Source organism: Leopardus geoffroyi, chromosome E1 (assembly GCF_018350155.1).
Source record: "Leopardus geoffroyi isolate Oge1 chromosome E1, O.geoffroyi_Oge1_pat1.0, whole genome shotgun sequence".
Lineage (NCBI taxonomy): Eukaryota > Metazoa > Chordata > Mammalia > Carnivora > Felidae > Leopardus > Leopardus geoffroyi.
In genome coordinates, this window is record NC_059330.1 from 35,341,252 (window position 1) to 35,368,362 (window position 27,111).

At 55.4% G+C, this 27,111-nt stretch overlaps 1 protein-coding gene and 1 long non-coding RNA gene across 2 annotated transcripts; one reads left to right on the forward strand and one right to left on the reverse strand.

Moving 5' to 3' along the window:
* Positions 1-5,964: 5,964 nt before the first annotated feature.
* Positions 5,965-14,855, reverse strand: SGCA (sarcoglycan alpha). The gene is given in 11 exon segments (XM_045488450.1): positions 5,965-6,008; positions 6,011-6,113; positions 6,115-6,145; positions 11,001-11,027; positions 11,195-11,403; positions 12,309-12,471; positions 12,740-12,938; positions 13,280-13,352; positions 13,515-13,669; positions 13,767-13,886; positions 14,728-14,855. Coding segments are annotated over 11 exon segments (1,161 nt in total). The 5' UTR covers positions 14,765-14,855.
* Positions 14,195-23,421, forward strand: LOC123603480. Its single transcript, XR_006714903.1, has 4 exons — positions 14,195-14,789; positions 15,652-15,827; positions 16,733-16,899; positions 23,096-23,421. It is a non-coding gene; the product is annotated as an uncharacterized LOC123603480 (long non-coding RNA).
* Positions 23,422-27,111: the final 3,690 nt, after the last annotated feature.

Sequence of the window (27,111 nt, forward strand, 5' to 3'; positions counted from 1 at the left end):
AAGGACACTCTCTCTGTGCTTTCCAGTACCACAGCCACTAGCCACACGTGGCTATGGAGCGCTTGACATGTGGGTGGTTCCCCTGAGGAACTCAGTGTTAAGTTGTGCTTAACTGGGATTAATTTTTTTTTTAATTTATTTTTTTTCCAATATATGAAGTTTATTGTCAAATTGATTTCCATATAACTGGGATTAATTTTAACAGCGACAAAGGGCCTGTGGCCACCACATCTCCGGACGAACGAGAGAATATGCCTCTTGCTATGTATGTACAAATCTGCACATGCGGGCATGCGTGTGTGTGCGTGTGTGTGTGTGCGTGTGGGTGTCTGAGGGCACCTGAGGTGACAGCGCCCGGTAGGGCTGTGGTGGCGGGCCTGGTGTGACAGCGCTGGTGCTCTGTGCCTGGGTCACGTGGGTGTGAGGCCAGAATGTGGTTTCGGTGTGTGTGCAGGACAGGAGGGGAGGGGGACAAAGGGGCCATTGTGCCACATTCCCAAACTCAAGCCCTCCTTTCCGCTGACATCACGGCTGCCCTAAATAGAGCTGCCCAGACCCGCTCCCCCAGACCCGGGCTGCCCCCTGCATCGTGGCGCGGAGCCGGCCGTCCCCAGTACCGCTCCACGGGACTCACCTTTGCCTTCTCTGTGACGACCCGGGCCACGTTGCCCTGGCTGACTTCTCAGCCGACTTCAGGTGGAAAATTCTAGAAAGGAAAGAGGCTTCGTTTGGATGTGTTATTGCTGCTGCCGCTCTCAGAATCCTGGGTCCCTTTGGTGATGCGAGCCCACCTCCTGGCAGGATGTTTTACGACCGAAATATGGCGGATTCCCCCTCCTTTTTGGGGTCAGCTCTTTACTCCTCGGCTGCCTGGGGGCCTCCAAGACTTTTCTGGATGGACACGGGTGAGCGTGAGGGGGGAAGAGGCTGGGGAGGGGGCCGCTTAGCTGGAGTGTGGGAGCCTCAGGTGAGGGGGCACGCGGGGCTGTGTGTAGAATGGGAGTGAGCATGGGGCGGCTCTCAAAACCAGAACCCACAGGGAAGGCTGCGTGGACGCCGGGAGTGTGGGCCGCTGTGTGAATGGGTGAGGTGGGTGCCACCCAGCCGTCCCAGTGTGGATGAGAGTGCCTCTCACTCTCTGGTGCCCACCCACCCATGAACCCGTATGTCTGTGCTTGAAGGGGCCCTACACTCGTGTGGGTGTGTTGGGGGTGGATGGGGGGCTTTTGTGGGGGGGGGACCGCTTCCCCCCACACATGACGGCAGAAGAGATGACTGTGAACTGAGACCATAAGGGTCAAGCCCTGGGGACGTGCGTGTGCCTAGGCATGACAGAGGACACAGGAGGGCCTGCTGATGAATGGGGGCAGCTGATCAAGAAGGAGCTGGGAAAAACCAGGAGAGCTTGGCTATGGGGGAGACCATTGTCCTTGGGGGAGACCATTGTCCCAGGGCCAGTGGAGCCCTAGCACTGGTGAGCAGCTGGGTCTCTGTCCTCCTCCTGGTGTGCCTCCAGAGGGTACCAAGCAGAGCTGAGAGATGTCCACGGACCGGGAGGCAAGACCCGGGAAGAAGGATGGCCCTTATCCTTAAGGGTAAGCAGACCCTCACACACGGAGATTTCGATACCTTTTCGGAGCATGCGCGCTGCCTGGAGGGAGGTGAGTCTGGCGCGTGCAGGTGCTGGAAAGAGTGGGGATTTCTCTGCCTAAGACAGTGGGAGGAAGAGGAGGACAGGGTGGGATGGGGACCAAAGCACATTTTAGAATAAGGAAGCCACATATTCAAGTTCTAGGTGACTTTACTGCTGTGGGCAGAAACCCCCCCCCCCCTGCCAACTCCTCAAGACTTTGGAAAACTCATGCATGCACAGAGGTCTGGTATAAGCCGGCGTTCTGGAGGAAGCAAGGAAAGGGGCCGAGCTCTGGGTCTGGGGCGATCTGGAGTGGAGATAAAGGAAAAGCCATGAAGCCAGCGCTGCCCAGTGAAAACAGAAGGGAAGCCGCACATGTAATCTTTCGGTTTTTTTGCAGCCGTCGTTAAGACCACAAAAAGAAAACAGGTGACGTTAATTTTAATAACAGATTTCATGGAACCCCAGTTTACCCCCACATAGCATTTCACTGGCCAGCAGATCAGCGCCAGGGAGCATGGGAATTTCAGCCTCCCGCCCCAAACTTGCAAGGGCAGCTTGAACCCTTCACAGGGTGCAGAATGCAGACCGAGCTCATGTAACCTGGGCCTTGGGGGCCAGGGGGACCCCCCGGGGCCTCTGGTGCGGGGGTGATCATGCGAGTGCTTGTATGTGATAATGTCTCTCCACTCCTGGGCGCTGCGAGTTGCCAGACACTGATCGTTATCACCAATCCTCACAACAGCCCTGGGGCACTTATGATTAATGTCTTACGCATCAACTAGCCATCAGAGCCGAGATTTGAGTCCCGCTCCCTCTGATCCCAAGTCCCAACAACACAACACAACCTGTAAATGGTGTGTGTGTGTGTGTGTGTGTGTGTGTCAAGAGTAAGGGAGACACATGCCATATGGGGACTGAGGCAGGCTGTAGGCAGGGCCCTGGGTCCCCGCCTTGGCAGAGATCCTCCTCCAGGATCGAGAGGTGGTGAGGGAACATCTAGAGGCAAGCCGTGGCGGGGCTCTGTTGAGGGTGACAGTGGAGGCCCCACACACCCACGGGTCATGGGGCCGTGCTCGCCGTGGGACTGGCGGAGCCGAGGGTGGAGCCGGGTGTGAGGCTGAGTCTCAGGGTGCGGGGGCTGGGGGGACACCGTGGCTACTTTTCCTTGGCTGTGGAGGGTTGGGCGTGACCACCGCTGGACTCTTGCCCCTCAGTGGGAAGAGAGGGGCCGAGGACTTCCACGCCCTCCCCGTGTGCCGCCGAGGGGCGCCTGGGTGCGCTCACGCCATCCTCCCGGCTATTTGTCTGGGCCACTCCCTCCCAGGCCGGCAGCCAGGCTCCCGTGTGCTCCTTGGAGCCAAGATCCCAAGGCAAAGCCGGGAAGCCCAGGGGAGCGAGGGGGCTGGCCCGGGAACTCTCCCACCCCTGGCTGGTGCACAGGAAGAACACGGAGGCCTGAGCGGGCCTGGCTGCCAGGGTAGGAGCACAGAGACGGGGAGAGGACAGCCCCTGCCTCCAGGGGGCAGGGATCAAGGACCCCAGATGGCAGGCTGGCAGCTCAGAGCCTCCAACCTGAGCAGATTCGGCACGACTCCAGGTTCCCACCGGATGAGGGGCCTCAAGGGAAAGGAGGAAATGACGCACGAGACAGAAACACTGTCTTACCAGAGGACCCATGTGGTTGGGGGTGGCCACCCCAACAGGCCTTCACAGTCCGTCAACAAACGTCTACCGAGCGCCTCCCGTGTGCCAGCCCTGAGCCTGTGCCTGCCTCCGCAGATGCTTATGGGATAACTAACCAGCTAACCAACCAACCAACCAACTAACAGGTATGGGATGCCCAGCAGGGGGGGAGGAGGGGGGCCGAACATAACCAGAGAAGCACTTGCAATGGCCTTGCTTACCAGCTTTGCCCAGAGAGGAGGAGTGACTTTCTTAAGAGCTCTGAGCACGCCCAGACCTGAGCATTCCTTCAGAACCTCTGCCCCGAGCACCTACTGTGTGGAGCACTTCCCCCGTCCCCAGTGGGCACCGGAATCCTGCCCTCCTGGAGCGTAGGTCTAGGGTGGGAAGCCGACCTGGAACAAGGGACCCAGACACAGCACACCCTCTCGGAGCACAGGGAGGGTGCGGGGTGCGCTGGAGGCAGGGGGGCCGGAGGGGGCTCTCCGAGGAAGTAGGGGGGCTCTCTGAGGAAGGGGGGCTCTCTGAGGAGCTGCTATTTGGGCAAAGACCAAAACAAGCACAGTGAGAGCGCAGTTCTGTGGATGGGGGTAGCGGGGGGGGGGGGGGGGGTGGCGGGCACTGGGAGTTCCCAGCAAAGATCTTGAACAGGAGCATGTTATGAGGCAGTAGGGCTGCGGTGGGCGTGGGAAGAGCAGGGATGAGGTCAGAGGGCTGGGCAGGGCCAGCACGGCTGGTCAAGAGTGTGGATCTCACTCTCAGTGTGACCGAAAGACGTTGGAGAGTCAAAAGCAGGGGGCGAGATTCCCGATCTGATCTTTCTCCTGAAAGGACGGCCCGGCTCCTGCTGGAGCTGAGGGGCTCGAGGGGCAGGGAGCCAGGGGGGCGCTGTGCAGGGACCCCGGGAGCCAGATGCTGCTGCTGCACCGGGAAGGTCAGAGTGGAGGCCGAGAGAAGCCGATTCAGGACACGCTTGAAGGTGGGGATTCCAGGGAATGAGAGAAAGGGCAGGGGGTCCAAGGGCACCCTCACCACCCCTTTGCCTGTACATTTCGGGACACCCGGATGCAGTATTCACAAACCCAAGGGTCCTTGGCCCAGGAGGCACCACCATCAGACTGGGGCCCCTCCCCATCGGCCCCCAAGCCCGGGCCCCTGCCTCCAGGGAAGGGAAAACCCCAAGTGCAGCACCCCTGCCTCCACCGTCTCATGGCAGCCCCTTTCAGGGAGGGAGAGGGATGGTTAAGAGTCAGCTCCAGGATAATGGGTAGATCCCAGGCCTGGTGGGATTTAGAGGCCACCGTGGCCGATGTCTTGCCCTTGTTTGGATTTTCTGGGAGATGCCACCTGGAGCCAGGGGCCTGGGACCTAGGTCACAAGTCCTTGCCCCTCTGCCATCCCTCCTTTATCTGGGTCCCCCCTCGGGTCTAGTCTCTGGCTCATCCTCGAAAGGGAGTGGTCAGATGTGAGCCTGGATGTAGGCTCAAGATGGCAGTGGGCAGGGGCACGGTGGCCCGGTGAGGTTGTAGCCACCTGGGAAAAACCAGTTTGAGCCTCTTCCTAGCCAGCCGAGCTCTGCAGGGCCAAGCTGGTGACGCTCAGCTCAAGGGTTCCAGGTCGTGCAGTGTCCTCTGGACCTCGGTCCCTGGAAAAGCCCACTAGGAAGGGGGTCATTGAGCCCGGGCATTCGGGGTCCTGTAGCTCAACCCCTTCTCTCCACATACAGACTAGGTTCCCTGGCAGCATGCGTTACAAAGGGGCTCTTCCCCTAGGGGATCTTGGCAGGTAAGAGCTTCTTGCTTCCAGAACCCTTCAGCCCTCCAGAAGGCAGGGTAGAGATGGACATACCAGGTTCTAATCCAAACTCTGCCACGTGCTTGCTCTGTGACCTTGGGCAAGTTGCTTACTCTCCCTGGACCTCAGTTTCCTCATCTGTATAATGGGGATAATGATGCATCACTATCAGGTTCACGTGAGGATTCAGACCAGGGCCACAGGTAGCAGGTCCCTCCCTCTTTCTTCCAGAGAAGGTGAGAAAACAGCAAAACGCCAAGAGTCCAAAGGGCAGGCTGGTAGCCCCTGGCTGACTCTGAGGGCTCCCAGGAGGCAGAAAGGGAAACCGAGGCAGCGAGTGCTGGTGGGAGGCTGCTGAGAAGAAGGTGCTGGTGGCAATAGGTGAGCAGAGTGGCAGCTATTTATTCTGGGGTCCTGACCCCAGACACCCTCACTTCCCCCACTGCCGTCTCTCTGCTTGTTCCCAGCCTGGGGGCCATGAGGCCGGGAGCCGGAATCAGGAGGAAGGATGTGGCTGTGAGTCGGCTGCTCTGTGCATGGGGGGAGAAAGGAGGATGAGGCTCTGGACCTGGAACGGCAGAGGGAAGGGATGAGGGGCCGTGAGGCCCAGGCCCTGGTCCTCCTGCCCTCCTGGCCACCCCAGACCTCTGACCCCGAGTGTTTGGCCCTGTGGGGCACAGCCCTGGCCCTGCCGAGCAACCCCCACCGGTACCTCCGAGGAGCAGGCAGGTCTGTGTGCCCCTTCCCTGGACCTCACCCTCCCCACCGTCTGCCCCAGCCTCGAGACAGAAGCCACCGTGTTCCCCAAAATGAGGCTGGCACCGCCCACCCAGACCCACCTGACCGTGCCCTCAGTGCTGGTCCAGGATGAGGGGCACCTGGGCGCTGTCCACCCGGGGGGCAGCCGCTCGCCCGTGCGCACGTTGAACATGGGCAGCGTGGAAAGCGGCCGGGGCACCTCACGGCTGGATGCCATCTGTCGCAGCTCCTCCGTGTTCCCCGCGGATCGTGCAGTGGTGGACCATCTGGATGCTGGGGACACAGAGCCGGCAGAGTCATCAGCCCTGGGAGTCAACCCCCGTGAGGTGCAGCGTGCTGCTGGCTGCAAGCCCCCCTGCCACCTCCCCCACCTGGGGGAGAAGCTCGCACACACGACAGGTGAGGGGAGGACAAACTGGAAGGTCTTCGGTGACAGCTCAGTGGCCAGTAATGGGAGCAGAAGCCGTGGCCGCAGACGGCCTGGATTCAAAGCTCTGTGTCCCTGGCAAGTTGCTTAACCACTCTGCACCTCAGTTTCCCCAACTGTAAAATGGGGATAATAAGAGGACTACCTTCTAGCGCTGTAGCAGGAATTAGGGGAGAAAAGTGTTTTTAGAAAGGCGCCTGGAGCATGGTCAGAGCTTCCGGGATGCTAAGACATGAAGAGATACCCACGGTGGATATATTATTTCCAGAGGCCGGTGTCTGCTGGGCTTTATATACTGATGTCCCTGTAGGACCCTTCCAGCACTCAGCTCCCTCCCCTAATACTCTCTCCTACCACTGACCGTCCAGCCCTCCCCGCCTCATCCCTGTCTTAGTCTGGCAAACCTACCCCCTCTCTCTTCCTACCTCCCACTTTTGCTCACGCTCTCTCCTGCCTGGCCTTGACAGTCTCATCTTCTGGCTCCTCCCATCTAGCCTCCCCTGCCTTTGCACCTTGACCCCTCTCAACCTGCTCCAGTCTGCCCCCAGCACCAACTAGCTCTGGACACTGAGTCTCTTCTTTCTGTCTTTATTTCAGACCAAGGCTCCTTGAGGCCTGCACCAAGCCCCGGGCTCAATGGGCCTGGAATCCCCGCGTCCTTCCTGAACTCAGTTTCCTCCCAGAAGGCTCAGCCTCGTTCTCATCTGACAAGTCTCATGAGCTTGCTTTCCGCTGTCTGGGGCAAGCTTAAGTTCACTCTGAGAAGGAGGGTCGCACAATGTAACCTAACACGAAGACTTGCTTTGGGTTCGAATGTGAGTTCTACTCCTTACTGGCTGTGTGACCTTATGCAAGTCACTTAACTTCTCTGTGCCACGATTTCCCCGACTGTAATGCGGTTGCTGTACAAATTAAATGAGTTAATGCAGGGAAAACAAATCTCTCCTGGTCAGCATCACGGCAAGCGGCAGCTAATATTACAGGGAGCTTGCTGTTGCTATCATAATTACCAATGTTGTTTTGTTATAGCGGGCCCACTGCTGTGCTTAGCCTCCAGTAAAGGGATGTTTCCAAGCCCCTTTCCGCGAACCCACCCACATTTGTGAGTCCAGCTTGGAGATATTTTCCCAGACTACTGGTTGCCAGGTGAGACAACCTTTCATCACAAACAATAAAGGGCTGGGGCCCTAGGCAGGGCGGAAGCCACCCTACTTGCCTCTGGGCTACCGATCAAATGGGGAAGGGGCAATGACCCCCACCCCTGTCCAAGTCTCAGTTAGTGGACTGAGCTAGACTCTAGCTAGACTCCAGCTAGAACCTGACAGATGAGACGCCAGGTCAGACTCTCTAGCTTCACACCGAACGGGCCACCGAACGGGTCCGTCTGGTTGGCGGCAGGGGGTGGGGTCACCCTAGAAGGCCAGGGTAGGATCCAGATGAGCTCTTGAGTCTGGAATTTGGCAAGCAGAGTTGTCCAAAACACAATTTTCCATTCCCAGGCAAGGGAGGCTGAGGGAGAAAGGAAGTAAGAAACATGTGGATGCTTAGGGCTGGAGGCAGCTGGGCAGGTAATGCCCTGGGTAGGAGAAGGGCCTGAGTTAACGGGCCCCCTCCCTGCCCCCAGCCCCACATCTGGGTCTCATTACTCTGGCAACACACACAGGTGGAAAATGTTCTGGGGGATGTTTTTCCAGAGCAGGAGGAGAAGCCAGACCCGCACTGCCTTCTCCCACAGTCCTTCCACATCAGCACTTGGACAGACGAACGAAGGGGCAGGCATTCCTACACATGCACACACACACACACACACACACACACACACACACACGGCCCACTACCAACACACAACGCTCGAGCCCTGTCTCTGGCACACAGACCACACGAGAGGGTCAGGCTGGACGGCTTTCTGGCCAGAAAAATCTGATACAGACAGCAGAATCACAATTTGCGGTTTGAAAAAAAAAAAGAAAAAGGTAGTTTCAAGAAACTTTTGAAAAAATGGTAGACATGGAACAGGCAAAAACAAGAATTGAATTTGTGGAAATAAATCGACGCAAGATCCAAACCAGCAAGGGCTAATATGGCACCTGGTAAACCTGGGGATTGATTCAAACTTGATGAAGATTTTCTGATACCTTCGGAGCTACAACACTGACCCAGGAAAGCTGGCCGCTGGTGGAAATATCTGGTCAGAAGAGAATTTCCACAATGGCAGAAGATGTGAGTGATCAAATTGGGCACGGCCGAAAAAATGGAAGAATGAAATCCTCCTTGAAAAACGTACATGGAAAATCCTCCACCTCTATGGGAAAAAATTCTATCAAATAACAATGAGAATAAGAAAAAAAAAAAAAAAAAAAAAGCAGAGGCTTTCCATTGCTTTGTGGTCAAAGATGACCAAGGAATCAAATCGACCTAGGTAAGTTGAAGAAGCACATTTCCATTCACTCTGGAAAATATTTTCCCCATAAAAATTCACAACTGTTGGGGCGCCTGGGTGGCGCAGTCGGTTAAGCGTCCGACTTCAGCCAGGTCACGATCTCACGGTCCGTGAGTTCGAGCCCCGCGTCGGGCTCTGGGCTGATGGCTCAGAGCCTGGAGCCTGTTTCCGATTCTGTGTCTCCCTCTCTCTCTGCCCCTCCCCCGTTCATGCTCTGTCTCTCTCTGTCCCCCAAAAAATAAATAAACGTTGAAAAAAAAATTCACAACTGTTGATGGGGCACCTGGATGGCTCAGCTGGTTAAGTGTCTGACTCTCGATTTCAACTCAGGTCATGATCTCATGGTTTGTGAGTTTGAACCCCGCGTAGGGCTCTGCGCTGGGGATTCTCTCTCCCTCTCTCCCTGCCCCTCCCCTCCTCTCAAAATAAATAAATAAACTTAAAGAAAATTCACAAATGTTGGTATAATTCTGATTCTAAAACTGTTTCTATTCCTCAACCCAATGGGTTGCGATGGTGGGGTCAAAATGGTGGGTTGGAAATCAGGGTCTCAGAACACCCTGAAATCAGCTGGCACATTCGTTTCAAAACTCGCATGCGGATGGGAGGCCCCACACCTCAGCCCTTCTTCCCAGCGTACCTGGCTTGTCAGATGCCCACACTATCTGGCAGCTCCCGTCTGCACCTCCCAGGAGGGAACAATGGGACTATTGTGACCCTCACAGGATTCTGGTGACCTCACAATGTCCCCCTGAGGTCACCGCAGAGATAACCTTGCCGCCTCCTGCATCTGAGGCACAAGTCTGTGAGGCCAGCCGTGGGTGATCATCCTTGGTCCTCCTTCTGGCCACCCAGGGGCAGGCTTGGGCCGGAGCCCTCTGCGGGCGGAAGCCTCTGAGGGAACCAGGAGCAGAGACTCACCTCACCCACCGAGGAGAGACCGAGGGGAGACTTCCGGCCACCACCCTGGAGGTCCTTGCGCCTAGTTCCCTTCACCCGCCCCAGGGAGAGATGCAGAAAAACACTTCGCTGCCGCCCGCATCTCCACCCTTGGCCTCGAACGCTCTGCAGGATGCGGGCCGGCAGGCCAGCCCATCCAGAGCCCCTAGCGAGAGTGAGACTGGGTGCCCAGCCAGCCCCAAAGTCCGCCAGAAGCCCAGCATATCCAAGGTGATCCTGGGGTTGTGACCCACAAGGGGGCGCACAGACACGTGACGCTGACCACGCTGAAGAAGGCCGTCGTCACCGCAGGCTACAACATGACCCAAAACGCCTGGCGCTTCAAGCGAGCGGTCAAAGGGCTGGTGGACAAAGGCATGCTCAAGCAGGTGACCGGCAAGGGGGCCCTGGGCTCCTTCTGCATTGGCAACAAGTATGCCTCCAAGGTCAAGGGCAGGTCCCAGAGCCGGCGCCAGTCTGGGCAGCGCCGGTCTGGGCAGCGCAGGTCTGGGCAGCGCCGATCCGGGCAACGCCGGCCTGGGCAGCGCAGGTTGCAAGCAGGTTCCCAGAAGGGGCACAAGCGACTAAACAAGGGGGTTCGCAGGGTGGCCAGATGCCGCCGCAATTAACGAGGCAGGCCAGGCAAGCAGGCAGGGGTGCCAGGCCTGCCAAAGGCTCAGTGCAGTGGAAATAAAAGGAGCCTAACTTATTTCACATCTGCCTCCTGGAATCTTTGGGGCTTAAGGGGGTGGGAGGGGAAGAAGGCTGGGAACAGAGGAGGGTAAGGCCATGGGGAGTGGGCACCTGGGCAAAATAAGGATGAGACGGATTTGGGAAGGGCTGGGGGAATTGAAAGTATCCACAGACATTAGCTAGTTCAATGACAACATCAGTGATGTTGCAGGTGGAGAAACCAGGGCCAGAGAGTGTCATGGTAATTGTGTGACAGAACCCAGCCTGGAACCATACATGGTGTGAGAGTGTCTGTGTGTGTGTGTGTGTGTGTGTGTGTGTGTGTGCAGCCTCTTAGGTTGCTTCTCAACCCCCCCCCCCAGGGTGGCAGCGAGCCCCCAGACCTGGCTGGCTCCCCACCCTTGCCCATCCCGGGTTAAAGTCTTCCGTGGAGACCAGGAAATGAGAAGGCTGGGTCAGGGAAGGTCAAGCCCAGCAACCAGTCAGCCCAGAACTGGAGCTCAGAGGCCAGGGGCAGACCCCATCATCCCAGAGCAATCTGGCTTGTCTGTGCTGCTCATGGAGGTTAGAGGGTCCATCTCAACAGTCTAGGGGGGCTCCCATCCAGCCCCCCGCTTTTCCCTACTCACTCAGAGGTGGCCAGGTCTCTCTTCAGCCTGTGGGAAAGCAAGGGAAGGGATTAGTTATTACCCATAAGCCTCTCCTGGTTCCAGGCCAGGCAAGAGGTCCCCACTCCTTTCCTGGATGAGCACCCTGCTCCCTGAGAGGTCTGCGTACCTGGGCAGCCACAGTGCCCTCCCTGCCCTCTGTCCCCCACACTCACCGTCCCTCCCGCCGGCAGCACATGATGTAGGCCAGCAGCAGGGTGAGTAGCAAAGCCACCAACAGCGGCACCAGGAGGGTGACCAGCGCATCAGTGAGGAAGTCTCGGGCCGTGGCCTCAGTGGGTGGGCAGAAGAACGGGTCATGTTCCAGAATCCCATCGCCTGGGGTGGGCACGTCATCTGCAGGCTCTGGCACTGACTTATCCACCTGCTCAGAGAGCCCAGTTGGCTAGACACAGAGACCCCACGGGGACAGGGCAGGGGTGCCCCCATGCCTGCCTCCCCCAGCTTGACCTAGCAGGACAAGCACTGGAATAAGAACCAAGACAGAAAATCTAGGAGAGGCAGGTCCATACAGTGGTTAGAGCACACCTCTAGGGTCCTCCCGCCTGGGTTCGAATCCTGATTCAGACAAATGCTATGCTGGATGACTTACCTCCAGCTGCCTCAGTTTCTTCCCCTGCAAAGTCAGAATGCTAATAGTGGTACCTGTCTCTGGGGTGGTGGGGAGGTAAGACATGTTGATTGGATAGTGCCTAGCACACAGCAAGTGCTCAGAGTCGTTGATTATCAGTCTTTGGCCGCACTGTCGGTCAATTCACAGGGACAGAGTATTCCAGGGGTTCCCAGCCCGGGAGCCGGGGTCTCTAGGAACCCTAGATAATTCTGTTCAATATCCCAAAGGGAAGTAGCGAGCATCTTTGGTTTATAACTTGGAGGTGGAAACTATCTGGAAACTATCCCAGGCAGATTTGGACACCTTGGAAGGAAGGAAGCAGACAGAGCTGTCCCAAAGAGTATCCTTGTGGGGAAAGGGTGCTGGAATTGCTCTACGGGAGTGAAGATTCCAACTATTGGAGACTGCTGGAGCCGGGAGATGCCTTTCCTGGATTATGGACTCTGTCGCCCTCTCGTGGGACGAGGTGGAACTTCGGAGCGCACGCATTCGAGCACGGAGGGGTGGGGGAAGGGGGCGGGGGGGGTGCTGTTGCGCGCAGTGTCTACTCAGAGAAAGAAACGGAACAGAGAGATGGGGTGGGGAAGAAGGGTAGCGGGGAGACTGTGATGGGGGCATGCCCCATCCCCATCCCCAGAGCCAGGGCCCCTCCTCACCAAGGACACATTGCACCAGTCCACACGAAAGTGAGGTGCCAAGGTGTCGTAGCAGGACAGAAGCGGAGGCTGGCCCTGGGCGCAACGAGCATGGCTGTCGGGAGATGTCACCATCTTCAGGCAGGTGGAGAAGGGTGAGGCCGAGCCCACCTTGATGTAAACCCTGGGCCCAGATAGAAGCCACGGTTAACAAATTGGGGAGGGGATGTACACTGGGCACTGGAGGTTTGGGGGTTGCGGGGCCACCTTGAGACCTGGGTTATGGATGAGAGTACATAGCTCCACATCCTTCTAGGGGGCCTTACACTCCCACGAATGTCTTTGGATAGCTGGATCGTTTACGTCCTCGTAGGGTACCAGGGAGTGCGCCGTTTGGGGTAACTAAGGTTTGGGCTCCTCCTCCAGGTGGCCCTCCCGGATTGCACGCTTACCCTTCCTTGCGACCCTCAATGGGAAGGGGGACGCGACCCCCACGGTCCAAGGCAGAGGTAACGTTGAGTAGCTGGAGCTCCCCTGACTCCCAGAGCCCTCCCAAGGCTGTGAGGAAGCGACTGGCGGGCGTCGAGGGCAGCACTTCCTCCACATCGTGGCTTCGAACCAGGAACTCAGCCTGGTAAGGCAGCAGGGGGCCTGGAAATGCCAGGTTGGCACCCAGTTCTGCATGGATCCTTCCCAAGCCTCCCCCCCCCCACACTCAAGACCCTCCCCATGCCCCCTGACTCCTCCCTTCCTCCCTAAAATCCCCATGCATCACAGGCCCCAAATGCCCTCCCTGTGGCCTCAACGACTTGCCCAAGGCCCCACGCACTGTCAGCAGAACAGCCAGTTTATACAACTCTAGAGCCCTCCCATGATGCCCGGCTCCCACTATGCCCAAGTGTCCCCTTCACACCCCCCTCCCTCCTTCCAAGGGAAATCCCCCAAGACGGGCTTGGTGGGGGGGAGTGGGGCAGGGGTATGGCTGGTGGTACCTTCTGGGTCTCCAATCAACAGCACCAGCCTCTGCCAGGTGGTGTCAAAGCTGTCCCGATTGTACGCTATGACCTGGCAGGGGGAGGGGATGGGGAAGAGGGCTGAGGGACGGGGTTAGGGGACAAGACATGTGGAGAGGACAGAGACGCCCTCACCTAAGAGGCATCTAAATTATGTAAATGAACATGAACGAATGCCCACATGGGACCCAGCCACTGGGGTCCCTGCTGGTACCTCGATGACCTGGCGCCCACGATCTTCTGGGGTGGGGGTGCCGTAGAGGAAGCCAGGGTGGTGGGGGCTGCGCTGGGTGTAACGGAGCCACCGAGGCAGGTCTGGGTGTCCCTGGAGGTGGGCGTGGTAGGTGATAGGGACGGTGGGTGGGACATCTGGTGAAAGGGAGGAGATTGGAGAAATGACCGGAGCCTTCGCCAGCCCCTGGCCAGTCCCCAGCCGTCCGCCCAACGCCCTTGGGGCCCCTCTCACCAACGTGCTCAGAAAGACTGGGGAAGGTTTCCTGGTCCAAGGTGTGCACAAAGACGCGGCCCACAAGAGGCTGCAAGGTGGTCTGCTGGGCCTCCGTGTCCCCCAGCCCTGCCAAGAGACCTGTGGGGACCCCAGAACCCCCAAACACACGCATCAGCCTTAGTGTCAGGCAGGGGATAAGCTCCTGGTGCCCCTAAGAGACAGAAGTGGTGGTGGCGGGGCGGGGGCGGGGGGGGCTCTCAGGAAAGGACAGGGTGGGGCCTGGCTGTGACAAGTCCTAGACCTTTGTTGGTTTGGGTTCGTGGGAGCCCCCTCCCCCACTCATTTTAGGCTTCCTTGGAGGAGTCACAGTGGGCGGGGACTGCTGTCGGCCTGAGAGGGGTGTGAGATGGGGGGGTGGTGTATGTGTGTTAAAGGCACTTGGAAAAGAACCCTTAAGAATGCTGGGTGTCTGGGAGGCTGGAGGGGAGGGGGAGAGGGAAGGAAATTTTGGAGGAGGTGGGTAGCCATTCTGGAACCCTCTCCCCTTTCCCCGCATACACGGGGAGAGGGACCCACAGGAGAGGCCAGGAAAAGCTGAGCCAGTAGGATCCTGTGCCCCAGGGAGAGTATTTGCCCCAGCGGGCCCCCACACCCTCACGGCCAAATTTAGCCTGGGCCTAGAAAGAAGGCAGACCAGCCAGCCCATTAAAGGGCCCACGACGCTCCGGGCCTGTGCCGTCAGGCCCACCTCGGCCTAGGGCACCCCACCCTTCGCAGCTCCCGGCCCCCCACTTCCCGGAGCCCTGCTCCCAGCCCCATTTCCCTGGACCTCCCACCGGACAGAGCATTAACACCCCAAAGTCCTTCTGCCTTCTGCCCCCAGACTCCTCCCCTGAGGGACCTGTGTACTTTTGCCTCTCCACCCCTAAATCCTGTCCCTTCATCCTGGGCCTCCTCCCAGAAGAAGGCCCCAACTTGCCCACAAGGAGAAGAATCCAGATTACTGCTGCTGCCATGGCTGCCCCAGCCTGCCCGGCCCCCGTGAGTGACAGAGACAGGAGCGGTGGGGAGGAGAGAGGGAGGGGAGGAGGGAGGGGAGGAGAGAGGGAGGGACAATGGGGAGGTGTCCCAGAGCAGCTGGCCCCAGCTTCTGCCGGCGGGTCCCTCCCCATTCCCACCCAGAGCAGGCACTGACCCTGGGGTGGACACTCTCTTCACATGACAAGGTCCCTCCAACGATCCCCTCCGGGTGGTCAGAGAATGTTTTCTAAGCCACTAACCTGATTCCTCCCTAAAAACACTAAGGGCTCCCCCTTGCCCTGAGTGTCCGGCTGTCGATGGCTTTCAGACCCTGCCTGTACCTGGCCCTCCTGTCCAGAATCCCCTCCTCTTCCCACTACCGACCACACACACACTACCCCAGGGCTTCTGCACAGCCTCGCCCCACCCCTGACACACTCCCTTAAGCCTCCCAAGTGCCTTGCACAAGCTTAGAGTTCCCTTCCTGCCCTCCTCCGGCCGGCACACTCCGTCACCTCGCAAGGACTCGGCACAGGCCTCCTCTCCTCCCTGAAGTCTTCCTTTGCCCCCTCCTTCCGCTAGGCTGAGCTGGGTGGCCCCTTGGCCCCTGTGCACAGCATCGCGGGGCGGACCAGAGTCTTATTATCTTTGTATCCCTGGATCTGGCGCAGGCAGGTGTAGGGGACTAGGTGACGGCCTCCTTACGAGTACGCTGAACAGCCGGGTGCCTGTTCACCCAGCCCGTGTCCCCAGACCCAAGTACTCCCAGCGTGTACCCCAGGTCTGGGAAGACAGACTGCGGCCTGCAGGCCTGGACGCACATCCTCCCCTTGACCACTCAGCTGGAGACGGGGGGCGTGAAAAACTCACTTGCCCTCTCTAGGCTCTGTTCCGGCAACTATAACTTGGCCAGGACACTGCTTACCTCTCGATGCCCTTGTGAGGAAGCCTCAACATCATGAACTCTGGCGCATGCGTACAGAGCACCTACCGCGTGCCAGGCACAGAGGAAGCCTCGACGGGCAGCACCCTGCCCCCCACGGAACTTGCACACCACCGGTGGGCAATGACAGGTAATCCCCCGCCTGCCACTCTGCTCCAGGCTTTACGGACATTTCCGGGCAGTAACTCGTTCCATTCCCCCAGCAGTTCCGTGAGGCCAGTGTTATTTCATCCCCATTTTCCGGTGCGAAAAGGGAGGCATGAGGGCCGCTTGGCTTCCCCAAGGCCATGCTCCTGACCAGCTGAACACATGTGAACCACTCAGCCCAGTGCCCTACTCAACCCCCGTGGCGGCGGCTGCTCTTGCTGGTGGGGCACCCTTCCCCCTCCTTCTTGCCTCCGCCCAAGGATCTTGGTCCAGGCGCGAAGGGGGTGGGATGCCCTTCTCTTTGGGGGCTTCTTGGAGCAGACAGAGGGGACTCTCCCCAGCTGTCCTGAGGAGGAGGCAGAGACCCACAGGTGCCAGGGTTCCAAAATGCTCTGTGTTCGGTGAGCACCCCTCCAGGGCCCTGAGATGAAGGGCCCTGGCATCTCACCGCCATACCCAACACTCCAAGCAAGGGTGGTGGGGCCCGAGGCACAGGGTGTCGGCCTGCTGGCGGGAATGACCAGCACGTGGGCAGCTTACTTAGTCCTCGTCTTTTTTTGCTGTCTCTCCGCCTGACCGTCCCACCCGTCCCTGGAGAGCCACCAAATTCCAGAGTCAGCGTCCACTCAGGCTCTCAGGCAGGGCAGGCTTTGTCCCAGAATCACCTTGGCACCTGTCCGCCTTCTCAGAGATGGAGGGCACGAGGGAGAAAGGTTCTGGAGAAAGCGAAAAAGTCAGAGGGCTCTGGGTGGGGGAGGGGGGAGGCAGAGGTGCCAGAGACTGGCTGGCAGCCCAGGCCTCAGCCCCTCCGTGGCTCCATGTGACTCCTCTGCTATATTTGGAGCGACCCACTCGCACCCTCCGCTGTTTTCAGGTAGCAGGGCCCGAACCCAGTGCTGCCAGGCCCACAGAGGCCAGCTTCCTTACGGATCCTTCTCTCCTCCACCTCCAAACCAGGGGACCCGGGGACTGTGCCAGGGGTCAGCTGGAAGTCCCCTGTGGCCCACCAGAGGACCTCTCCCACTCAGAGCTGTCTGGATGGTAACCTGCCTCTGTAACTCTCAACACCTGTGTTCCTTGGGAGCCTGGGCAAGGGGGGGGGGGGCGGACAGAGAGTGGGGTCACACATCCTTCAACTTCTTACTTTGCAAATTTTACCTAAAACGGAAGTCCACAGGTCCCCCCCCCCACCCCCGCCACCGGTGGCTCAGTCGGCTGGGCCACTGACTTCGGCTCAGGTCATGACCAATCATGATCGTTCGTGAGTTCGAGCCCCGCGTCGGGCTCTGTGCTGACAGCTCAGAGCCTGGAGCCTGCTTCAGATTCTGTGTCTCTCTCAAAAATAAATAAACATTAAAAAAAAAAAAAAAAACAAACTAAAGCAAAACCAAAAACAAAGCCAAAGTCTACAGAATTTAAGAACGAACTGCCACGTACCCATCCCCCAGCTTCAATAGTTAGCAGCTCGTGGCCAATCTCCCGTCACATATACGACACCCGACTTTCCCTCCTAATTTCCTCTGTCAATACTTTGGCATGTATCTTTGAAAGATAATGACTCTTTTTTAAACAAGCACAATCGTTACACCTAGTGCCTTAGTATTCCTTAAAGTTAATAATAATTCCTTAAATCAGATCTATAATGTTCAGATTTCCATCCGTCAAAAACGTCTTTTTTTTTTTTTTTACAATGCGTTTGTATGAATCAGGATCCGAATAAGTACACACACTGCAACTGATTAGTGTGTCTCCTTTATATCTCTTTAAATCCATTGGTTCCCTATCCAATCCTCTCTCTCTCTCTCTCTCTCTCTCTCTTTCTCTCCCTATCTTTTTCCTTCAGGGAACCAGGTCATTTGTCGTGCAGTTTTCCAGTCTGGGTTTTGCAGATTTGCATCTCTAGGGTGTTCTTTAACATGTCTCTCTGGCCTCTGTACTTCCTGTAAATTGTATTTCCTGTATGTTGTTATTTCCTGCAAATTGTAGTTGGATTGAGAGTCCTGATCAGGCGTAGGTTCCATTTTCTTTAGCAAGACCGCTTCACAGATGGTGGTATTGCTTCTTCCATCCCGAAGCATGGGCAACCACTGATGCTCTGTGCCTCATCTATCAGCCTTTCCCCGCCCCCCTCCCCAAAATGGTGATATTCCCATTCAATCACTCCTTCCTTTATTGGCTGGAATAATTCTAGACCCAGCAACTGCCCCTCACTTACTGTTTGGTTACTGAGTGGTATGAAGGCAAGGTGGGATAAATACTTGATTCTGTTCTTGTATTTACCAATATTGAGGTAATGAATTGATTCTCTAGCATCCCCTCGAACTTTGGCCGGTTAGCTTTTTTAAAAAAAACGTTAGTAGCATAATTATGACTTTATGGCCTTAAACATATTTGATCTTCAATCCACGGTGACTGGTATCGCTCCTGACCTTCATACTGTCCCTTCATGAGCTCCCGCTGTGGCCCCCTCCCGCTGGAGCATCCTTCTGGGTCATCTCTGCATCTCAGTGTCTCAGCCTGGTCTCCAACTGTGCCACCCGCATCTGTCTCCCCCAGCTTTCCACCTGACCTTCGCCTGTCAATGTCTCAGTTTAAGTCCTCGGGTCCTTTGTCCCTGGCTCTGCCCATCTCAGTGAATATTTCCTGAATGAATGAATGATTGAGTGAATCAATGCATCATCTCCCCAACTCTCTCAATCTACTCTGTCTCTGTGAGCCTCTTGATTTCTGAAGGCCATATTTTCTTCGTCTGTATCTGCAACCGGGGATTATTTGTTGTCACGAGGGACAAAGGAAAGGGATTCTCATCATTGTGATCTGATTGTCGCATCTGCCTCCCAGACTCCACCCACATCTTTCCTCCCCTCCTCTTCACCGCCCCCAGCCCACAACAAAGGATGTGATCTGTCAGTCTGCCACGAGAGGGCGCGTTCGCGGCTGCGACCCGGACCTGCGCCTGCGCAATGTTGGGACAGAGCAGGGCCTGGTGGGGGCGGGGGGAGGGGTCGGGTAGGGGGGCGGGGGGGGCGAGGGGGGCGGGGGGGGGGCGGGGGGGGGGGGGCGGGAGGGCCCCGCCCCGGGTTGGGGATGCGCGTCACTAGTGTTGGCTGAGAACCGCAGCTAGAGGAGGCGACGCTAGAGGAGGCGACGCAGGAGGAGGCCGACGGCCTTGAGCCTTACCTCGTCCTCCCCTTCCGGGTCCAGAGGATGTTCTTCCAAGTGGGGAGGAGAATCCGCATGGAGGCAGGGAACTGGACACAATGAACTCTTCCCCCACCATCCTCATCATTGGTTATCAACCCTCTGATTTCCAAGCACGGCTATCTTTGCCCACGGCATTGGGGGCACCAGTCTGAGGACCTAAGGGCACCCAGAATCCGCCCTTTATCCTTGAACTTCAGCCCTCAAAGAGGTTTCTTGAAGCCTTGTGACCGCCCAGGACAGTCAATCCTGAGTCTGAGAATCCCAGAGACCATCCCTGACCAAACTTTTTAGCTTACAGGAGAAACAGAGAAGGGGAGGGGACAGTCAGAAGTCTCACAGCACAGCATTCTGCCCAGCTAGCTCTCCGGACACGGACACGGAGCGGAGGGGAGACACTCCTTCCCTGGAAAGCGGGGGTAATAAGAACCAGTGAGATAATGGACGCGAAAGTGCTTTGTAAACTGTATAAAGCTCTGGAGAAAGGAAGGGGTCTTTTATTTATTTATAGCTGAGGGTGCAAGACAATAGCTGCCCAGGGCCAGCCCACTGGCACAGCCCCGAGAGCTGGAAGAAGTCAGATTTAGAAGCTACTGCTCAGTGATAGAAGGATTAGGGAAAATAAAAGAAAGGAACTCTCTGACATTTTTCGCGGATGGTATGATTACTTATACAGAAAATCCGAGAGATACTACAGGCATGTCATGAGGGCTATTAAGGGAGATCAACAAGGTTGCTGACCAAAATTAACATCCAGATGCAATTAAAATACCAAATGCCACGGTGTTCCTGGACACTCGCAATGTTACTGGAAACTGTAATATATTTTTTTAAAAAATAAATTATTAACAATACTATTAAGATTGGACAGAACCCTGAAAAAACCACGCGGATCCTTATGAAGAAAAACTGTGAGCCATAAAACTATAAAAACTCTAGGCTATAAGAGGAATAAGCGGAGAGATGTATTGAATTTAGGGGTGAGAAGCCTCGGTGTCCTGAAAACAGCTCTCTCTGTATTAATCTTCTGATTCGATGCGAGTCCAATAAATACGCCAATAGGACTTTGCAGAGTCAGGCAAGGCTCTTCTAAAATTCATACGGAAGAGCTGGGACCAAGAGGCCAGACAGTTCTGAAAAAGAATAAGCCCCTGACAGATACCAAGACTTCTTTGAAAGCGATATTAATGAAAACAATGTGGTATCAGTGCCGGGCTAGACAAAGAGATCAATAGAAGAGACTGCCCAGAAACAGATCCAAGCATATGTGGGAACGTGATTTATGATGTCAGCGGCATCGCGACTCCGTGAGAGGGAATAGGCTATGTAATAAAAAGGGTCTGGAATTTTTAAAATAATAATAAACAAAAGGTTAGCGTCCAAGATAGAGAAAGAACTCCTGCAAGCCAATAAGGAAAGCACAGACGTTTCGAGTGCCACCCCAAATGGCATTCTTTCCTTCCTCCCTGCTCATGGAACCCTGGTCTGATTCAGGAATCAGGAGTCTAGGCTTTTGAGAAGGCTGGGCCTTCCCCAGCTGCATCAGGTGAACGGCGATCGGTCTACATATAGCATAATTCAGTTCCTCCGGTCCGTGGCTGGCTTAGGGGTGGACGTGTATGCGATTCTGGCCGCCAAGACCAGAAGGGAGATCTCCTGTGGGGCCTCTGGAAGAAAACATCCACTTCCTTCTACCTTCTGGACATTTGTCGGCACACGACACCTGGAGCAGAGGCCACTTTTGTGGCCCATGAGGGGCTGGTCCTAAGAGGCAAGCCACCGTGATGAGAAGGATATTGTGGAAAGATGGAAAGAACCTGGTCCTTGACTGTCACAGCTGAGATTCTGAATTAACCAACCCTAGGACTTCTTGCTATAAGGAGGCAACAAAATTCCTTTTTTGCTTAAAGCACATCTAGTTGGGCTTTCTATAACTTGTATCAAAAGATGCAACAGGGGCGCCTGGGTGGCTCAGTCAGTTGGGCGTCTGCCTTTGGCTCAGGTCACGACCTCACGGTTCAGGAGTTCAAGCCCCGCATCGGGCTCTCTGCTGTTGGCATGGAGCCTGCTTCAGATCCTCTGTCCCCCCCTGCCCCCCTCCCCCACCTCTCTGCACCTCCCCCACTTGCACATGTACTCTCTCTCTCAAAAACAAAATAACACGTTAAAAAAAAAAAAAAAAAAGGTGCAATGGATAGCAAAGGAGACGGTCAGAAGCAATTCGACCAGAGGGAACCCAGATGGCCAACAAGGACGAGAGAGTGCTCGACTTCGCAGGCAGGGGACGCAGGCTCAGATGAGATACTGCTTCACACCCATCAGACCGACAAAAATAAAAAGTCTCCCAAGAGCAGCTGCTGGCAAGGATGTGGTCAGACAGGACATCTTGTACAAACGTTGGTGGCGAGGGCACAAAGTGGAGCCGTCGCTGGGGAGAGCAGTGGGGCGGAACCAGACAAGTTGAAAGTGTGCCTGCCCACGCCTCCGGCTCTCTGCTCCGAGGTGTACCTTCTCCGGACGGGCTCACCCGAGTACCGGGGTGTTCATTGCAGCCCTGTTTATAATGACGAAACACAGAAACACCTCAAACGCCCTTCAGTAGAGAGGAACTGATAAATAAATTGTGGCTTATTCCCCTGCCGACATGACAACCGGAAGTTAAAGTGAAGGAATCGAAGCCACACGTGTCGGTGTGGCTCCGCTGTGAAAGTCCCGCCAAATGAGAAAAAGACACAAAATGATCCGCACGACAGGAAGGTGGTTATATACATCCCAATAATGGAAAAAGCGTTACTGTCTCCTGCTTTAGGAAGACATCAATGTGTAGAGGAAATATCAAATTACGGGCTAGACTTAATAAAGCGAGGAAATGCTGATCACATGCTACAACACGGAGGAGCCTCGAAGATGTTGTGCCAAGCGAAATAAGCCAGGCACAAAAGAACATATGCTGTATATGATTCCGCTTGCATGGGGTACCGACAGTTGTCACATTCATAGAGACAGACAGGAAGTAGAACAGTGGTTGCCAGGGGCCGAGGGGAGGAAGACACGGGGAGTTGGTGTTTAATGAGTACAGGGTTTCAGTTGGGAGGACTAGAAAGTTCTAGACATGGACGGTGGTGTCGGTTGGTTGCAGGACAGTGTGAATGTCCTCAACGCTACTGAACCGAACACTTCAAAGGGTTGAAAGAGCCAATTTTATGTTATTATCCATATTTCACAACTTAGAAAAATAATAACTTGTGGGCTATAAAGGATGCATCCCAAATTTATGACGGTGGGTAGGGTGGGCAAGGGGACCCGGGAGAAAGAGAAAGCACCAGCTTCCGTTTTCTGTTCTCTTCTATGAAGGAACCCGAAGCAAAAATGATGCAAGGCTAGCATTTGTAAATTCTGTTTGTTATGTGATTCTCTGAACTTTTCTTATTTCTTTTTTTTTAAATTTTTTTTTCAACGTTTTATTTTATTTTTGGGACAGAGAGAGACAGAGCATGAACGGGGGAGGGGCAGAGAGAGAGGGAGACACAGAATCGGAAACAGGCTCCAGGCTCTGAGCCATCAGCCCAGAGCCCGACGCGGGGCTCGAACTCACGGACCGCGAGATCGTGACCTGGCTGAAGTCGGAACGCTTAACCGACTGCGCCACCCAGGCGCCCCTGAACTTTTCTTATTTCTAAAGAAACTTTTCAAACTGAAATTATATACGTCGTGTATCATATATATGACATATGCGATCATACGTATCATATAGGATATCATACACATCATATATGATATATCTCATATATCATAGATAGCACATATATCGTCACACTTCTTTTTTTAGAAAGAAGAGTTTTCTGAAATAGAACTGCTCTGAAGTGGCAGGATTTGTCCCCTCGAGGTCACCCGAAGCACAAGGGGTCGAAAGTGGGAGGCGGGAGAGCTGGCCTATGGAGGTTGTACCTATGCCAGGTGCCACACCAGGCTGAGCCTGGCAGAGCCAGGTGGGAAAGGGGCCGGCATGGGCAACATTTTCTTTTCCCTGACCCAGAGCAGGTGAGGCAAAGGCGGATGGAGGAAGGGAACTCTGAGAGCCGGTCTCCTCCTCAGGCACCCACTGCACAAGATCCAGAGAGCAGATGAAAAACAGGAGCCACCATCCAAACACAGGAATGTATATTATTAGCAGTTGGAGCAGGCACTGGCGTCCTTCGAATCCGCTGCCGACCAACTATATTGCCCAATCCTTCCGTTAATTTTTTTCTTTGACCTCCCTGCATGTCTCTGGAGCTCCCACAGCTATGGCTGTCTGCGTTGCAAAATACATATTTACAGGCCCTCTAAGCCTGGCTAAATATAGGCTTTCTTTTAAAGCAACTGATGAGTTGGAGAAATCTTTCTTCTGTCCCATCCCTTCCCCACTCCCCAACACACACACACACACACACACACACACACACACACACACTGACTCTCCTTCCACCGGTGGGCCCCAAAGGACCCCTGTCCTTGCTTAGGCAAGGGGGGACTCTTGAGGCATCAACAGCAGGAATGAAAAACCCTTTGGGAAGTGGAGAAGGGAGGTCACTTTCACTTCAGGGATGACCCCAAAAGATCTGGAGGACCTTCAGGCAGGGGGCGTTTATATTTCAGAAGTCCACACAATAGACCTTAGAAGGAGGGGCGCCCTGGTGGCTCAGTAGGTTGAGCGTCCGACTCTTAATTTTGGCTCAGGTCATGAACTCACGGTTTCAGCATCAAGCCTTGCATCAGGCTCTGGGCTGAGCGTGGAGTCTGCCTGGGGTTCTCTCTCTCCCTTTCCCCCTTCTCTGCTTTCTCTGTCTCCCTCTCTCTCGCTCTCTCAAAAATAAATGGACATTACAAAAATTAATTTAAAAAAATACAGCTTAGAAGGAAACAAGAGGCTGGAAGCTTCATAAAGACCCATACGGATGGGGTGCCTGGGTGGCTCAGTCGGTTAAACGGCGACTTCAGCTCAGGTCATGATCTCTCGGTCCGTGAGTTCAAGCCCCGCGTCGGGCTCTGTGCTGACAGCTCAGAGCCTGGAGCCTGTTTCAGATTCTGTGTCTCCCTCTCTCTGACCCTCCCTTGTTCATGCTCTGTCTCTCCCTGTCTCAAAAATAAATAAAACGTGGGGCGCCTGGGTGGCGCAGTCGGTTAAACATCTGACTTCAGCCAGGTCACGATCTCGCGGTCCGTGAGTTTGAGCCCCGCGTCAGGCTCTGGGCTGATGGCTCAGAGCCTGGAGCCTGTTTCCGATTCTGTGTCTCCCTCTCTCTCTGCCCCTCCCCCGTTCACGCTCTGTCTCTGTCCCAAAAATAAATAAACGTTGAAAAAAAAAAATTAAAATAAATAAATAAATAAATAAAACGTTAAAAAAAAAAAAAAAAAAAAAAGACCCGCATGGAGATGCCAACGTGGACGCCCAATTTTGGCCACACCTGCTCACACATGTGCACACACCTCCATACATGTTCAGATGCACATGCAGGCAACAACAGGAGACTTACCAAGCTCCTACTTTGTGCCAGGAGCTGTTCTAAATGCATAAAGCACTCACAGAACTCATTTAATCGTTAACACTCTGAGGTTGCTATGTTTTCTCCAGTTTACAGATAAAGAAAGTTGCTAAAATCCCTTAACTGGCAAGTGGCAGGTTGGGAACAAAGACAGTCTGGCTTCAGAGCCCCTGTTCTGCCTGGCTCCACAGAGAGTGGGGGAGCCCCAGGGTCCCCTGTGCTCAGGAGACTCACTCAGACTTACAAATTGAGCTTTCTGAGGAAATTAGGCTTAGGGAGGGAAAATGACTAACCCCAGGTCACCCGGCAAATGCACGAAGCTATGATTCAGTTCAGACCTTTTGAACCAGAGCCTAGTCTTTCCTCTAAAACCGGGTAAGTCACTTCCCTCTGCCTGTGTCTCAGTCCTTCTCACTCCCCTGGGAAGCGGTCAATCAAGGGCCACTAAAGCCCCCCCCCCCCCCCCCCCCCCCCCGCAGCAGCACCACCGACATCCTGGATTTATGTTATGTGAGAACACATACGCCTTTCCCAGCAGCTTCCTATCTGCTGAAGCCCCTGGCAGAGGACGACAAATGAACGGGAGTGATTGGGGTGAGGACCACTGGCTCCCCACAAAATGGTTGAAGGGCAGGGTCTAGGTCGGCCTCTGCTCAGATGACTGTGGCCACAGAAACACAACGTTCACAGGCTGAGTCTCAAGGCCCCAGGGCTGGGAAGAGAAGTCAGCCTTGGCGCCCAGCCCAGGCCTGAGCCCAGGGCACTGAGGGCTTGGGACTTATCACAGATCTCCCTGCCTTCATCACCCGTGACACCTGGTGTTTAAAACTGGCCAGCCTCGAGGAACAGTCTCAGGGGGCCCTCATCAGATCTGGGGCTAGGTGGAAAATGGGGAGGGGCTCTCTCAGAAGGGTCAAGGGCAGATGATCTCTCCCTGTAGAAGCCCCCAGCCTTTTGATCAAGAACCCGGAAAGGCACCTCCTTCCCCACATACCCTACTTTCTGTGTTCCAGCTACTTTATTCTGTTTATCTTCTCAGAGCAGAGACACCGAGTGACTTTCCCAAGGTCACACAGCTAGCAAGTGGAAGAGCCCCGATTTGATCTCTGACAGCCTAGCTCCCGGGTCAACTTTGAGAACCGCCTCCCCCTCTCTTCCAGCGCAAGGTGAAGAAGGAACTTCCATTTATAAACATTTTTTTTGTAATGTTTATTTATTTTTGAGGGGGGGGGGCAGAGGCAGAGAGTGGGAGACACAGACAACGAAGCAGGCTCCAGGCTCTGAGCTGTCAGCACAGAGCCTGAAGTGGGGCTCGAGCTCATGAACCGCGAGATCATGACCTAAGCCGAACTTCCACTTAAAGACCACCAGACAACTTGGCCATCAAGGCCTTCTCCACACAGGACTACAGAAAGAATGATTAAATTACCGTGGGGTGTGGGGTGCTGATCCGAAGGAGAGAGGTGAGGATTCACGGTGACAGGATGGAAATTAGGTTTAAATCTTTCCATTTGGATGGTAACCCTTCCAAAAGTACCCTCACTGCAGGGGGGATTACTGCTCCAGACAGGCAGGGAGGGGGATGGAAGAGATTACACCCCATTCCCCACCCGTCTAGCCTAATCTCACGGGCCAGCCGGCTTGGTGCCTGACCCCAGGGAAGGAGTGATGGTAAAGCATTTACTGCTCCTTAAAAGCTTCTTCGGGAATTCTGGCTGGGGGTGTCGCTGAGCTAACCAGGAGCCCATGAAATAATAATCCCGCTCATTAGCCTCAGCCTTCCAAGCTCTGGGCTGACTCCACCCTCCTACATCCCAAAGCACTTAAAAGGGTTTCACCCTTGGAAGTCTCAGGACGAGGGAGATCCAAGCACCTCGGTAATCCAGTTTGCCCCCAAGCTGCTGCTGCTGGAGGTGTTGGGGGTCCCAGGGTCACTGGTCCTGACTGCTGGTTCTCAGCTCCTCCTCCCACCCTTAGAAGCCAACTTTCCCACCTGGCCAGAAGCGTGGGCCCAGACCCCTTGGGCTGGGACCAGTTAAGATGACTCACCAAAGGGTGTGGGAGATTCTGGGCAGAACACCCAGGGGCCTGCGCCCTCCTCCAGTCCACACAAGAGTTTCTGGGGACACTGTCCAAACTTCCATCCCTCAGCTAGGTGAGATTTCTGTCTCACCCAACTTCTACAGAGGGGTCGGGGGACCTTCGAGGGGAGGCAGGATTCCAGCTCCAGACTGGAACTTGGAAACCCAAGTCCCAAAGCTTGTTCTTTAAAGAGGTCTTCTAAAAAGGGCTAGGAGTGAGGGGAGATTGAGGATGGTTTCTTCAGCCTGTCCCATCCCAAAGTGTAAAATTGCCAGGGCGGGGGGGGGGGGGGGGGGGGGGGGGTGGCAGGGGAGGGGGAGGAGGGGGGGGGGGGAAGGGCAGAAAGCAACCCCGGGCAGCTGGGCAAAGGAGGCAGGTGTCACTGGAAAGCCTGAGGTCTGGGTTCATTTCCGGTTCCTGCTTGGAGCCCAAATCTTCCCTCTCC